At 39.4% G+C, this 17007-nt stretch overlaps 1 protein-coding gene across 5 annotated transcripts in view; it reads left to right on the top strand.

Annotated features, from left to right (window-relative positions):
• Window positions 1–17007, top strand: part of Cfap61 (cilia and flagella associated protein 61) — a 251648-nt gene that overhangs the window by 133405 nt on the left and 101236 nt on the right. For all 5 annotated transcript variants that reach the window (XM_021723124.3, XM_005320425.4, XM_040275760.2 and 2 more), the window contains one exon: window positions 14801–14899. In XM_021723124.3, coding sequence (XP_021578799.2) covers window positions 14801–14899 — 99 coding nt within the window. The remainder of the gene's footprint in view (window positions 1–14800; window positions 14900–17007) is intronic.

The raw sequence follows: 17007 nt of genomic DNA, 5'->3' as shown, positions 1-17007 counted from the left end.
ATGTGGACCAGGTGCACTGGCATCACCTGGAAGCTCATTAGACATTCAGAACCTTAGTCCCAAACATGTATTTTTCCCCCATAACTATACAAAAGAATAGCTTCTTTATCATCTCTTAGGCACAAACTCACTGGGCTGAAGCAGCTTTTATTCTATTCTCTTCTAACACATGTGTCTCTATGGTTCTTACAGCATTTACTTCTAACTCTAGAGCAATTCCTTTTAATCCTTTATTTAAAAATCCTTCCTAATTCAATTCTTATGTAAAGAAATCTCTTGCAGAGCCTGAAATGGCACTAGAAAAATGCACAAATGAATCATGGGAAGACCGTGTCTGAAAGCAGCCCTGGGTGGTGCCCCCACGACCCTTTGTGTGACTAGAGAAATATATAATTTGATTCACAGGAAGTGCCGGTGGGCGTTGTAAACCCAAGCCCACATTGCCTTCCACTTCCATACCGAGGAAATTTTGCTCAAAAAAATGACCAAATAATCTCACCAAAGGTTGAAATCACGAATTTTCCCAACCTAGACTGTGGTCCCTCATCTGGTTGAGTGTACTGAGGTGCATAAGAATAGCTCCTAACTGGCCAGGCATGTTTTCAAAGCCCGGATTGTAGCCCAAAGACCCAAACTCCTGTTATCTGGCTGCACGGTTCCGCACAATATCCGGCACAGCTGTGGGCACTGGCAGCAGCCAGCCTAGTGCTGGCGGCTTAATTAAGCTTTTTATCTTTACATTTGTCTGAGGACATTTGAAACCTTCAGCGCAGCCTGTCGCTAATTAGGTGACTAATTAAATAGTCAGAGCTTCCTTGCTGATCTCAGAGCTAAACCCCCAGGAACAGGTTGGTGAATGTGACTGTCCTGTCCTGTGGGTCTCTGCCACATGAATTGAAGGGCTTGTGTTCCCATTGACTGCCCTATTTACACTAGGGTAAAAGCAGCTTGGTGGCAAGGATGGTGGCACACACATGCCCACTTTCCATGGAGCCCGGGGAGCAGGCAGCAACCTGAGGCAGAGATCTAGGGGCAGGCTGCATCTTGCCACGGTGTTGTGGGATCCTCAGGGACTGATGCAGAAGCCTGTCAGGTGGTTGGGGAGGGGGACCAGAGGTGGGAGGAGTATGTCAAGCACTGAGGCTCAGCCTCACCCTACAACTCCCACACCCCCAATAGAATGACTTGACATTCTGCCATCAGAAAATAATGACCAGGAATATTCCCCAGTGTTGCTAATCACAACTGGGTTTCCTAACCTGATTCCAATATTTAAATGTAATTAGTGTTAAATGAAAGTATATTCACATAATGAAATTATCTACTTCTATTTCTTTCAGAGTAACTTCACTCATAATATCTAAATTAGAACTCCCAGAACAAAAGAAAAGCAATTCTTTGGGGACGATGTTAAGTCTTTTTTGCAAAGAGGGGGTTGGCTTATTGTCTTTTTTTTTTTTTTTGCACATGTGGGGGGGTGGTTTTTCGTGATTCTTTAGAATTAAGAATGTTAGGTAGGCATCTTTGTGGGCACAAGATGCAAACCAGGTGCCCCAAATTAAGCAGCATAAGCATAAGCAGTGATTCTTTATAATTAAGAATGTTAGGTAATAATCTTTGTGGGCACAATATGCAAACCAGGTGCCCAAAATTAAGCAGCATAATCTCCTACTTAGTGTTCATCATTTGCTATTGGATAATATTCAATGATAACATTACTACCTGTATTGGTCTGCATTCCTTCAAATCAAGCTGAAAACAAAGAATTTGGGTGCAAGTAGTTCAGTTGGGAGTACTCCTAAGGAACTGAGAGAACAGGATAGTGAGACAAGGAAGGAAGGATAGCCAAAAAGTAAATAATAGTAGTAGTAGTAGTAGTAGTAATAATAATAATAATAATAATAATAATAATAATAAAGCATTTATCAGTGGGTCACCAATATGGGCAGAGGCTCTATCCCAAGATGGTCCATCTGAGGGGTAAGGAAGCTGGGGTGTTCTTTAGCCACCAGTTCTTGCCCTGGTGGTTAAACAGTCAGCCTGGGCTATTCTTCTGGCATGTTCTTCCAGCTTCCATGGTCAGAAAATGTCCTGTGCAGAGAGAGGCAGAAAAGCATTGGTGGTATCATTTGCAGGTGAGCAGATGAACCAAGGTAATGCAGGTGGGCCCGACAGCATCTGCTTGAACACCTTTACTATCCTTTAGTTTCCCTGGTTTATTTCTTCTCTCTCATCAATAGTCTCACAGTTAGCCTTTACCAAAGCATGTGGGCATAGACAGAAGTGGTTAAAATAAAAATGAAGGTTATAGAAGAAGGTTGTGTCTAGAGGCTTTTGTGGCATTCTTACATTTGTAAAGAGAACCCCAGTTATACTACACTACCAGAAACCTTTGCTAGTAAAAGATAGCATTTGGGGACTTTGTCTTGGCAAACAACAGTACTCTTTCTACTGTGGGAGAGAAGAGGTATGGTTAGATGAGTAGTTTTCAAAATATAATCTTCAGACCAGCACCTTCAGCATTATCTGGGACCTATTTGAAGTACCTATACTCAACAAGTCTTACCCTAGTAAAGACTGAATCAGAAACCTGAGGATGGAGCCCAGGGGTCTGTGCTTTCACACCTTAAAGGTCACTTAAGTCTGAGAACCATTGTGCTGGGGTGTAGGGGAGACACTCAGTATTCTCCATGGCTAATGGAGCCCTGGAGAATTATTCAATACCTATGAGCCCGTGCAATGGGGAAAACACCCCAGAATTCCTCTTCTACACTAGTATGAAGGTTAAATTAGGTAACAGATGCAAAGTATCTATCAAAATGCCTACCACTTAATACTTGGCACCAATCACTAATTTGCACGAATAGATCCCTGGTGGGAGCTGAGCATTGACTTTCAAAAGAAGGGAAATGACTGAGGTGAAAGAGTTTTCTCAGTGTGGAAGATGCTTTCCTCTAAAGATGGGAGGTGAGTCAGAGGTGTTTCCAGACAAGGATTGCATCTGACCCTTTGTGAGACATTTCCCTGAAGTTTTATTAAAATAGCTACCATTTCTGTTTTAACATCTAGAGGACCAAGCAAATAACCCAACATTTATGTGGTATTTCTGTTTTGCAAAACTTCTTGACTTAAGAGAAAATTAGATGGACCACTTCCCTGTTAACTGTTGACCCAGACTAAGGAATGCCCAGAGCCCTGTGAACCATGCTTGTTAACATTTATAGAGACCGTATCCTGGTCTTTTCAGAGGTTCCAGCTGATCATTGTTGCCTAATAGGCCACCCATGCATGTTTCTCAGGCCTTTTCCTGATATCTGAAGACATTGCAAACTTTGATCTTGACATGCTTGGGCTTCACGGTTCTGCCAGTGATTTCAAGTTTATCATGTAAGTTTTAGGAGGCTGTGACTATACCTCCTATCCCAAGACCAAAAGTTCTGCTGCCATAAAAGAAAAATAAAATAAAAGATCGAGACAACAAAAGTTTACATCTTCATTTGTGTCTCTCAAATATTTAATTAGATCATATTCCATCCTTCATAGAAACATATTAGACTCTGCTCTTCTTTCTTGAGCTCCTCAAACCCCTGGAGCCTCTCAGACTTCTACCTCTACATTAGTGGTTCTCAAAGTGTCATCTCTGGACCACCGACATCAACATCATTTCAGAACCTGTTAGAAATTCGAATTCTCAGGTTCCGCCCCAGACCTGCCGCATCAGGAACTGGGAATGGGCCCAGTTATATCTGTGTTTTCATAATCTTTCCAAGGATCCCCTCCATCTTCAATGCGTCATGCCGATGTGATCTTGGCTGTGCCGGCTCCATCCCATCATCCCCACCTTTCTCATGTGCAGTCTCACTCCCCAAAAGACAAAGGAGATCATAAACCCTCGACTGTGCACCCTCACTTCCCCTCCTCAGCTCTGAACCCACCAACCATTTTCTCTCTTACCTGCAGAGGAGGGATTAAGGATATAACACTCATCCATTACCTTCTGAGGCAATTAGGAGATGTCAAGCTGCACCCCCTCCACACATACCATTTGGTGTTGAGTGGCAATTTGGAGAGAAAATGCAGAAAGAGCCTGTCCTGAATATGCAGGAATGGGGGACCTTCAATAGAGGTGACAGGTGGTCTATTGGTCAGATTTCTTTTTTAAAAATTTATTCATTTATTTATTTGTTTGTTCTAGTTAGGTATATTTGACAGCAGAATGCATTTCAATTCATTGTACACAAATGAAGCATACTTTTTTCATTTCTCTGGATGTACACAATGTAGAGTTGCACCATATGTGCAATCATACATATACCTAGGATAGTGATGTCCATCACAATCCACCATCTTTCCTGCCCGCATTCCTCCTACCCTCTTCTCCCTTCCCTTTGCCCAAAGTTCCTCCATTCTTCCTATGTCCCCGCCTCCCATTTTGCATCAGCATCCACTTATCAGAGAGGACATTCGGACTTTGCTTTTTAGGGATTGGCTTACTTCGCTTAGCATGATGTTCTCCAACTCCATCCATTTACCTGCAAATGCCATCGTTTTATTCTCTTTTAAGGCTGAGTAATATTCCATTGTGTATAAATACCACAGTTTATTTATCCATCCATCTATTGAAGGGCATCTAGGATGCTTCCACAGTTTAGTTATTGTGAATTGTGCTGCTATAAACATTGATGTGGCTGCATCACTATTGTATGCTGATTTAAGTCCTTTGGGTAAAGACCAAGGAGTGGGATAGCTGGGTCAAATGGTGGTTCCATCCCAAGTTTTCTAAGGAATCTCCATCCTGCTTGCCATAGTGGTTGCACCAATTTGCAGTGCCACCAGCAATGTATGAGTGTAACTTTCTCCCCACATCCTTGCAAACATTTATTGTTACTTGTATTTATAATTGCCATTCTGACTGGATTGATAAGAAATCTCAGTGTAGTTTTAATGTGTATTTCTGTAAGTTCTAGAGAAGTTGAACATATTTTCATATATTTGTTGATTGATTGTATATCTTATTCTGTTCATTTCCTTAGCCCATTTATTGATTGGATTTTTTTTTTTTTGGTGTTAAGTTTTTTAAGTTCTTTATATTCCCTGGAAATTAGTGCTCTATCTAATGTGCATGTAGTAAATTTGTTCTCCACTCTGTGGGCTCTCTCTTCATATTATTGATTGTTTCATTTGCTGAAAAGAAGGTTTTTAGTTTGAATCTATCACATTTATTAGTTCTTGATTTTATTTCTTGCACTTTAGGAGTCTGGTTAAGGAAGTCAGGACCTAATCTGACATGATGAAGATCTGTGCCTACTTTTTCTTTTAATAGGTACAGGGTCCCTGGTCTAATTCCTAGGTCCTTGATCCACTTTGAGTTGAGTTTTGTGCATGATGAGAGATAGTAGTTTAATTTCATTTTGCCGCGTATGGATTTCCAGTTTTCCCAGAATCATTTGCTGAAAGCCACCTTTTCGCCCATGTATGTTTTTGGTGTCTTTGTCTAGTACGAGATAACTGTGTCTTCTATTCTGTACTATTTGTCTACATGTCTATTTTTGTGTATTGGTCAGATTTCTGTTGCTATGACAAAACACCCAAGAAAATCACCTTAAAAGGAGGATGAGGGTTTGTTTTAGCTCATGGTTTTCAGAGATTTCAGTGCATGGTCTTTTGGCCCCATTGCTTTGGGCCTGTGGGGAGGTAAAACATCATCATAAGTATCCCAAAATAAAGCAAAGCTGCTCACCTCATGGCTGCCAGGAAGCAAACAGAAAGAGAGAGAATGGTGATGGAATCCCAATATCCCCTTCAAGGTTATCCTCAGTAACTTCCTCCCGTCCTTACCCACCTCCTAAAGGTTCCACCTCATCCCAGTAGCACCACACAATGCAGCCTTTAGCATAAGGGCTTTTGGGGGACATTAAAGATCCAACCATAACATGTGGCCATCCTCTCTGTAGAGCAAGAGTTCTGTGAACCACTGTGTGATCTAGACCAGGCCAGGCCGTCTACTGACCATGTGCTTGTTTCTAACTACATTCCTTTTAAGATTGCAAAGAAATAATACAATACTACTAACATAATAAAGCATTTGGGTTTCAAAAATGAAAAAAAATGCTTTGAAATTTTCCCTTTTTTAAAAGAATGTGTAGTGGAGAAAGATGCTGTGAAACCAACTTCCTAGATATTAGGGCTAATGAGGAGTAATCTTTCCATAAGCAATAGATTATATGCAAGTTCCTCTTGTTCCCCGCTACTCAGGTGGGGTTGGAGAGGTTTGCAGCAGTACAATTTCCAGGACTCCTATTCTTGGGGTTGCCGCCATTCAGTGGGACTAGGGTGGGATCAAGAAATATATATGTTTGACTACTCCCCAGATAATTCTGAAATGCACCTGGGTTGAGGAAACCATTTCTGTAAACATTTTCTCAAAATTGGCAGTCTTATCTAGAAGGAAATTATTTCCTTCTATAATTGTTCATTGGGGCTAAATTGTTTTTATGGGCCTGTTTTCCAAACCACATTTTCTCATTATCTACAAATCATATAAGTTCTGTCACATCATTACTTTAGGGTTTACCAGGCCTAATTATTAAGTTATCATTAGTTTTATATAGCTGAAGTCATTACATACTCAATTGGACCTAGTAGAGAGTATTTCACAAAGCCCTAGCTTAAACTATCACTGGTAAGAATGGAGGCCCAAGAAGGAATCTCTGCAAGGCATGGGGAAGCCTTCCCATATGTTGCGAATAAAGCCTTATAAATAGCCCATCATTTACACAAAACATAAAGCCCTTCCTCATCCTTCCCCACCAGAACTAATGTCACTCATTTTTTAATTCCCACGATGCGTTGTTATTTGGTCTTTTGAAACCGATCGATTAGTAGCTTGTGTTTTGCCATTTCTTCTGACTTGTCTTTTACAGCTGCCGTGCTGGTATTTCTATCTTGTATATGCTTAGTATATATAAATGTCCAATGTTCTCCTGCAAATATATATAAAAACATCATTAATCAATTCCCCTAAATGCTCAAATTCATTTGATTCTCTTTTGCCAAAACTCTCAAATCTCATTCCCATTTTTCAACTGACATTTCAAACATAGCACTTACCTATTTTTTTTTTCAGTAAGGATTTATGTGTTGCTTTTGTGCAAAGACACATAAGCTTTTCGTCTGAGATTCTGAATCCCCAAATATTTGCCACAGACACTTTCTCTGGCTGCCATGCCCCTCCCCTACCTGGTACATGGGGACTCTTCAGAGCACCTAGGTCACTCCATGAAGACACTTATTCATTATGTTGGGTCCAGTGTTGATTCCAGTTCCCTTGACCTAGGTCACAAGCTTTGGCTCAAGGAAGGCTTAGGAGATCTTTTCCTTGTCTACTTTCTCCAGGTCCCATTTGGTTCGTACAGGGACTGATGAGATCAGGGAGCTCTGACCCACCATACAAGATGGCACCCAAGAGAAGAGAGAAGTAGGGTCAGGGAGAGAGTGGCTAACCTGTGTCTCACCCTGCAAACCTTCTTCTAGATGTTCTTTGAATCCTCTCCTTCTCTTTGGATCTCTCTCTTTGATGTCTCCCAAAATTCAGAGTGGGCCATTACTGACAGCTTTGTGGCCATAGATGCAGCCACTAGGTCATTTTTGCTAGCAAAACAAAATGAACTAAGTGCCCTAAGACATGTCAAAAAGTCTCTTTTGTCATCTGGACAGAAGAAAATACTGAAAAAAAAGTTCCTTTTTTTTTTTTTAAGGGAAAAACAGATTCTTTAAATCTGCTCTATTTTCCATTCTCTTAATCTGCTCTATTAAATATTTTCTTCTGATTTGTTTTGCTGTAGTTTTTCTTCTAATAGTACAAGTTCTTGTAACTCCCAACTTTTCACCCCCAACCATAGCATTTTATTATTAATTGTGTCCCATTATCTTACCTCTTGAAGGGTGAACTAAATCTGAGCTATTCTTTGACTAGTAAAATATCCAGTCAAATCTTGAGCTAGGACTTATCATCTTTTAGCAAATATTTTGTCACTCTTTTTGGTCAGTTCAGAAAGCAGAAGTTTTAATAAATCAAATTAAGGTGTTGAGATTAATGCATAGTAATTATTTTTTCTCTACACCATCTACTTGTTCAAATGGAAACATTAATTAAACCAGTTAATTAAATCAGTAGCTTTGGCTGCCTTTGCTACACCATAAAATATAGATTCATTACATATAGATGTAGATAGTAAGATATATGTATCTATATGTATCGGCAAAAAAATAAAAAATGCTGAGCAGATTGCCTAGCAGATTGATGGGTCTCTACTGCCCAGAAGGACAAACAAAATGAAAAGTTTTATGTTTCTTTCTTCATGATCCCAATAAATTGGCAAAGTGACCCTCTTTATTTGAAGGATAAGGATGTTTAGACCTGATTTTGTAGCTGCCCTCCTGAAACGTGGAATGAAATGTAATACCTTTTACTTATTTCCCTGGATACCCTAATCCCTCCCTGCTTTACAAGTATCTTTGAGCTGTTCCTCCCTTTGTATCCACAGCAACATGAAATCCCCACTGGAATTATTTACTGCAAAAATGCAGGTGCACTTGCTTAATGTTTCATTGGCTTGAGCTCTTAACTTGAACTTCTTTTCCCCCATAATATGGTGACCTTTGATTTTGGAGCACAGTGCTCACAATGATGTTAAATATTGTTTATATACATTAAGCCAACGCCATCACATCTGAGAGTTGTGCTTTTTCTGTGATTGTGCTGTTTGGCCATTTTATATAATGCTTGCTCAAAGCCATGCTGTACCCTGTGATCACTGTTCTGTGTGAACTTTTTGAATATTTGTAGGTAATCAAATGTAAAATCTTAAACATTTCATCCTCAGAAGAGCTAGAATCTAATAGTATTATAGATTATAAGCTTCATGATTTGGGACCAATAGTGATAGATTTAGGAAATTAAATCTTTGGATATTGCTAAATCAGATTACAGTAAATACTGTCTTAGCCAAAATATGAGATTGGAAAGTTGGGCACGTGGCATACACCTGTAATCCCATCTTCTACGGAGACTAAGACAGGAAGATAGCAAGTTTAAGGCCTGTCTGGGCAATTTAGCAAGATGCTGTGTCAAAATGAAAAAGGACTGGAAATGGAGCTCAGTGAGAGAGTAACTCTGGATTCAATCCTGATTGTCTATCTTCTGTCTGTCTCTGTCTCTGTCTCTGTCTGTCTCTCTCTCTCTCTCTCTCTCTCTCTCTCTCTCTCTCACACACACACACACACACACACACACACAAGTTTGGAGGAAAAAAGAAAATACTGATGTCATTTTCATATAAAAGAATGGCCTTTTATATGAAAAGTAGAAACCTTCAATGAGTGACAAGAAGGTTACAAATAAGGTTGGGGAGGTCAATGAGGCCCTGACTGTAAGAACCTCATGCACCATGCTAATGAACTTCATATTTTGGTGATAAAAATAGTTAACATCCATCAAAAATTACTATGAAGCAGGCAATATTCTAAATGTTTTCCAGATATGATTTCTTTTAATTTTCTCAGCACCCCTATGAAGCATTAGGTTGTATTTTTTTCTCCTTTTATAGGTGAAGAAAATGAGCTACAGTAAGGTTAAATAACTTGCCCAAGGTAAACAAACAAACAAAAGAAAAGCTAGAAAGTACTAGAGCTGGGAGCCCAGCTGAGGAAGTCTGACTCTCAAATCCATGATCTTAATCGCTAGGCTCTGCTGCTACCAAGATAGTAAGCAAAGACGGGAATTTCAAAGCCAAAACCATTGAGATTTGATTTAACTGAAAAAGAGGTTTCCAGTAGCTGTAGCTGTGTGGGAGAGGGGAAGAATAGAGAGACTTGTGCCAGAGAAACTAACCCAGATACTATTTCTCTAAGCCAGATGGTGAGCTACAGCAATGTGTCACAGGAATGATTGCGGGGGTGGGGCGGCATTTGAGAGATATGGACAAGGTAAAAGTCATCATGCCCATGATGACCAATATGGAAAGGTGGAAGGATTATAGGAATCTGAGTGCAGGCCTCCAGATTCATAGCTTGAGAAGTGGTTAGTTAGCTATGGCTTTGATAAAGCTTTAAAAAGAGTTGGATTGGGGCTACAAAGAGCTTGTATTTATGATGTCCCTGGAGCACCCTAATTTTGAACACATTAAATTTGGGATGACATTGGAGTATTTAGAAATCAGGTTTGTATCTCAGAATAAACATTATTATAGTACCCAAGAGTACATTCTAGAAAATGTGCAAGATGAAGGAATGGTGGTAGATGGCATCACCCTGGGAAATGTGCACAAAACCTATAGGGAGCTTGGTTAGGGATAGGACAATGAGGAGGAGCTGGGGTTTAGACAGCTTTTGCATCACTGTGACCCAACAAGAACAATTTACAAAAGTAAAAAGTTATTTTGGCTCATAGTCCCAAAGATTCAGCCTATGGTTGGTCAACTCTATGGCTCTAGGTCCAAGGTAAGGCAGAACATCATGGCAGAAAGGCTTGGTGATGGAAGCAGAGAGAGAGCTCCACTCATCAGCAGCAACGTATAAACCCCAAAGGCATGCCCCATGACCTACTTCCTCTAGCCACACCCTACTTGCCCAGTTACTACCCAGTTAATCCATTCAAGTGGAACACTCCACTGATTAGATTATAGCTTTCAGAATCTAATCCTTTCTCCTCTGAATATTTTTGCATTGTCTCACACATGAGCTTTGGGGAGACACCTCATAACCCAAACCATAACACTCTATCAAAAGAAAAAAAAAAAGGCTCATCAGAGACCCTTAGGACAGTGTTGTCCCAGATAACATATTCTGTTGGACACAGTTCCTTGGTGGGAAGCCTGCATGACCCCAGCCTTCACCATTTCTCTGTCCAATCCTCCTTTAGATTTAGGATCAGTAATGGCATCCCATTGTTACTATTCCATGGATAACTCTCTGTCCTTTTGGTTCCTGTAACCCTGTCAATGCCTCCTGCTTTCATTCAGTCTGACTTTGTGGAGTTTACCATCTATTTTTTTTTTGGGGGGGGGGCCTGGATCCTGATTAATGAGGATCTTCTCTCATCCCCACCTCATTCTTTCTTTACGAGTCACTGTAAGTAAGAACTTCCAGCTGCCTCTCAGTATTCATTCTGATCTTTGTCCTCAGTGACAGAACTGTGGGCCATGTGGTTTTGTGGGGAAAAAAACAACGGTGTTTAAGAAACTGCATTTTTCAGCCTCCTTTGCTTCTGCATGTGGCCATGTCACTGAGTTCTTGTCATATAAACAGATTGGACATGTGGAACTTTCAGGAGGGGAGCTCCAGTCACCTGGGGTGGCCTTGGGAATGGAAACCACATAGAGAAACAGGGCCATCACCACTGTTGGCTGCACAGATCCACCGTATCAGCACTAGACGGGTTTATTAAGTCTCGCTGTAACAGAAATGGGCTGGTATAGGGATTTGGAGGGAGAGAAGTGAGGAATTTGAAGAGGAGACAGAGTGAATGGGGAGACACCTCCCTTCTGAAGCTGGGAAAGGAAGAATGTTCTTGTAAGTGCAAGAAGGGAAGTGTAGGGGAACTGAGGACTGGTTTGTGTAGGAGATGTGCTCAGCTGAGAAGGAGGAAGGAGAATTAGTTGCAGAAACAAGAAAGATTGTAATGAGGAACTTGAAGATAGACAATGAAAAACACAAAAGGAATTTGACTAGGACTAAAGAAAAGAAGTGCAGAGCTGGTTCTTTTACATAGAAAACATCAGAAAATACTCCTCTCCCCTAAAAAAAAAAAAATCTTTTTATTATATCACTACATATGATTGTTTCAAAAACCCTACTTTTTTGGGAAATTTTCTAATTGTACGATAGCATAATTCAGGATGATACAATGTGGTAATGTGGCAATCTATAAGTCATTTGATCCATGTTGTTAGATAATTCAAATTATTCAGTACCAAAGGGATTGTTTTTGTAGTAAAAGATATAACTACATAATCACTAAGCCTTTTATTCACATAGAGCTATAAAAGGGGTCTGTAAACAACTACTATTAGTATAACACAAACCCCATTTTGGTCACATGGAATCCAAAACCAGGATAAATTTTAACTGCCTTTGAGTGTAGACACATTCTTCTTCTTATTTGTGTTTTCCATTAGAAGGTAGTAAGTCCAAGGCTTGTCATTGTTGTGCACTTTCAGACTGGCAGCTATAAGTAGCTGGGGTTAATTGTGACCTTTATGTTATTTGAAGATATTCAAAATTTTTATTCTTATTATTAGAGGATAAGATGTGCTTGGTTTACCTCATATCAAATAAGAATATTCATTCTTAAATGACACCCATCCTTAGAGACTTTAGAGCAAAACCTTTCATAATATTTAGCTATTTTTAAATGTCAGGTGCAGTTGAATTTATTGCATTGCCAGCCTGGGCCATCAGCAAAAGTCTCCTGTTTTTAGTGCTACTTAACAGATTGTCAGTAAATTGATAGCATTTCCACATTTGGAAAATTTCCAATCTCCTCATGGCAAAGGAGGGCAGGTGTTTTCCTCTGACTTGGTGAAGGTTTCTTTTTCAGCATTTGGTTGATTGAAAGGAGATGGGTGAACTAAGAAGAGATATTGGGGAGGGTGGGAATATATATATATATTTTTTTTCTCATCAACTAGGATCCTATGAAAAGATCAGCTCACCCATAAAATCTTGCTGAATCTTAGCAGATGGCAAATCTACAGCAGGAATATTTTTTAATAGTTTCTTTTTAGTTGTAGATGAACACAATACTTTTATTTTGTTTATTTATTTTTATGTGGTGCTGAGGATTGAACCCAGTGCCCCACACATGTGAGGCAACACTCCACTGCTAAGCCACAACCGCATCTCTCAGTAGGAATATTTTAGACATTGAAGGGTATATATGGAATAAGTCTTAAGTCTTAAGCATGTGAGTTTTGATGTTGCTTTTTTTGTTGTTTTTTTGTTTTGTTTTGTTTTGTTTTGGTACTAGGGATTGAACCCAGGAGCTATATGCCACTGAGCTACATCCTCAGCCCTTTTTATATTTTATTTTGAGACAGAGCCTCATGAAGTTCCTGAGGCTAGTCTCAAACTTAGCTGATCTTAGCCTTTTGGGTTGCTGAGATTACAAGGTGTGCACCACAGCACCAGATTTACGCATGTGAATTTTTAGAAGCTACCACTTACATGTGTTGGACACACTGATTAAAACTACCTGTAACCTGTAGGACTGGTTAGAGAGGGTGGTTTGGGTGCGTGGAGAGGGTGCTGCTTCGAGTTGGAAGGCATGAATTTCATTACTGGCCCTTGCTGCTTATGAGTTTCTGACCTTCAGCAAATTACATAACCATTTCCAACCTTGATTTTCTTACACATGAACTACCCACCACGCCCCCACTCCTCCAGCATAAATGGTCTTGAAGATTAATTTCTATGATAATGTCTAGGAATGCGCCTTGGACTCTAGAAAGCTTGATGTATTTAAGGCAATTTCACTCTTAGAAGGAGGCCCCTAGAATTTTCTCCTAGATGATACTTTGGTATTTTTATTTGAATAACTATATGCATCTTTTTTTTTTAAAGAGAGAGTGAGAGAGGAGAGAGAGAGAGAGAATTTTTAATATTTATTTTTTAGTTCTCGGCGGACACAACATCTTTGTTGGTATGTGGTGCTGAGGATCGAACCCGGGCCGCACGCATGCCAGGCGAGCGCACTACCACTTGAGCCACATCCCCAGCCCCATAACTATATGCATCTTGAAGTAATAAATCTAACATTGACCTGTGGGAATGAGATGATCTATGGATTCCTCTCAACAATTTGAGGGTCTCCAGGGCAGTACATCCTCTGGATGAACCAGCATCCTCTGGTTCTGCATCCACACATTGAAATAACCTCAGGCAGAAAATACTTAGGGAGAATTTTTTTTTACTATCCTGAGCATGCACAGATTTTTACCTTGTCATTGTTTCCTGAAAGTACAGTATAAAAACTACTTTCAGAGCATTTACATCATACTGGGTATTATAAGTAATCCAGAGATGATTTAAAGTACACAGGAAGAAATTCAGGTTATTTTGTAGGCAAACATTATACCATTTTATATAAGGGACTTGAGCATCTGCAGATTTTGCTATCTGCTGGGGACTCCTGGAACTAATCTCTTTTGTATTCTGAAGGGGCCACTGTATGGACAAAAGTTAAGTGAAAGGACATCGAGCCAGACAGTGCCCAGTATGGCTTTGTCAAGACATTGTGCCTCAGTTGCACTTGATAAAATAGGGATAAAATATTATTGACCTTATAGTATTGCTGTGAGGATTAAATGGAGGAAATAATACATGCAACATGAATGATTTTAAGTACTCAGCAGGATTTTAAGCAGTTTCTTAGTGGTAGTTTGAAATCAAGCTTTGCATCAATTTAGACAAATTGATCTCCCTCCTCTCAATTTGTGGATTTTATTCTGTTTCACTTTGGGAAGCAAACTTAAAAAAAAAAATTAAACAGTGTCTGCCATTATACCATTTGTAGCTCTTGGAATTTCTGCAATTAGCTCCAATGCCATCTTCCTTTTTTCATTTAAATCGTTCTATTTTAAGGTTTGTATAAAAAAAAAAAAAGAGTTGCTATCCTCAAAGAAAAATCCAACAGTTGAATGACACATGAAATAAAGTTAAATTGAATTATAATAAACATCCACTGAATCTTGCTTAATTAACCTCTCTTTGTTCTTTTCCTCTTTTTTTTTTCCCCCCTTAGTTCTCACCTGAAGTTTAATAATCTCACCCTGATTTCAACTCATGGACTCCCAGGGAAAAAACTTCTGGGCAATGAACAAAGAAAGTTTCTGGCAACCAAGTATGAATCCTATTTGATTTTTCATTCTAAGGCCTAACTGTAATCCGTGCATAGTCTTTTCTATGGTATCTAATAGATTTCAGATTGGAAAGGGAAAAGTGAAAGACTTTTCTCCTAGTGTTCAGCATTACTTAAGAAATACAAATTCAAACCTATTACCGAGAGAATGGTCCAGAGTGGCAGTTTGGGGCCACCATTTTGTATCTGTGAGAAGCCAGTTGCCCTATTCCAACAACAGGGGTGGCGTCCATGGACCCAGCCACCCCTACAGGGTCAATGGAGCTTGATGACTATGCTTGCATCTGACAGGGCTTGGGTCTCATGCCCACTCCACCATTTGTAATTAGGTGCTGACTGGGCACCTTCAATGCTGGTCTCGGCAAGCTCTATTGTTTTCATCCCCATAGGATCATTATTTGACAACATCTGTTCTAGAAAATACTGTTCCATTATCACACAGCTTCCACTAATTTTAATTTTCTATAGCAAAACATTAGTACAAAAATATTAGGATTCCTGCCTCTAGAAACAATCTCCCAATTTTTTTTTTTTTTTTTTAGTGAAGAGTTAAGGAAATTGTTCCTCTCAGGGGACCAGTTCATTTCAGAATCTATGATGAAAGGACCCTCTTTCCTCTTTCCTCAAAACTTGCTTTGCCTTCAAACAGTGAAGAAAAACCATAGATTCTTGGCCAGCAGAATAAGGCTCATTTTGAACTAATACCTTTACCAGACTCTAAACTTTGATATATATATTTTTTTCTTTCTTGGAAGATTGCCATTACAGAGCAGTAAAGGACACAGGATTTGAGCCAGGAGGATGTGGATTCCGATCCTGCCCTTACTACTAAGGGTCTGAGTGAAGGATTTCACTTCTTTGAGCTTAGGTTCTTTTAATTGTGAAAAGCATATGATTAAGATGTGCTGCCTGGAATTTTTGTTTAAAAATTCTGGCCAAGAATAGAGAATCGATACAATGGACATCCTCTTTTCCTCCATCACACCTTCCCTCTTTCTAAACTACATGATTCCCAGAAAATGCTAGTGTTATTGATGTCTTAAGAAGAGGTTTTTTTTTTCCTGATATTTTCTTTTTTTTTTTTCCACCTGGCTTATTTGTTTTATTTTTAACAAAATATAATTAATTGTATGATTACATAATTTAAGTTTCAATAATGTCTACACTTAACAAATATTTAACAAAATCCCTGAAAACTGAGCAATTGGGTCTTAGGCACCATTATGAACTAGCTTCAGCACTACACTTCCTAGCTCAGGCTTTTACACAGAGCTCGAGTTCAAAGTCTCTTTGAAAGACCTTCTCTACCACTGCTACCCATAGAGTGCAAGGGAAGGTTTGGTGCAACCTGAGTACCTAGGTAGAAGTTGCTCATTTTGAAGATCCCTGTCTGATCCCTGCAGGATGGGTCTAAGACCCATACCCCAGATGTCCTAGCTTCTGTCCTTGCCTCTTTGCATTCTCAACACAGTCACCACAGCAACACTTCAAAAATGTGACTCAGATCATGTCAAGTCCTTACCGCCCAGAACTGCACTGTCCAAGAGAGCAGCTATTAGCCACATGGGGCTATTTAAATTTAAATTAGTTAAAATTAAATGAGATGAAAAAATTCAACTCCTCAATCACATTAACCACGTTTCAAGGGCTCAAAATAGCCACATATGGCAGTGGCTACCATACTAGCTTAGCTACAGAACATTTTCTTTATCTCAGAAAGTTCTAGAATGTTCTGAAACTAAAGTCTGTTGTTCCTATCTACTTCTCTGACATCATCTTTTACTTTTTACTCTTTTCTCTCCACACTAGCCCTATCAACAACTTTAATGTCCCTCAAACACAAGAAGCTAGTCCACCTTGGGGTCTTTGCTTTTTTTCTCTGAAATTTTACCTCTTCCATGAGGTCTACCCTGACAACCCCATTTGTTTGCAACCAACACTTCAAGTTACTCTAGTTCCCCTTACTCTGCACTATTTTATTTTGTTTTATTTTTAGTGCTACTGAAATCCTTCTGAATGTTATATAATTTGCATTTTAAAACTATGTTTTTTTTCTTTATATTCCAAATCGTTCAACTATAATGTAAATT

The sequence above is a fragment of the Ictidomys tridecemlineatus genome, chromosome 5, assembly GCF_052094955.1.
Source record: "Ictidomys tridecemlineatus isolate mIctTri1 chromosome 5, mIctTri1.hap1, whole genome shotgun sequence".
Lineage (NCBI taxonomy): Eukaryota > Metazoa > Chordata > Mammalia > Rodentia > Sciuridae > Ictidomys > Ictidomys tridecemlineatus.
Note: the sequence above shows the minus strand (reverse complement) of the source record. Positions and strands in the feature narration are given on the sequence as shown.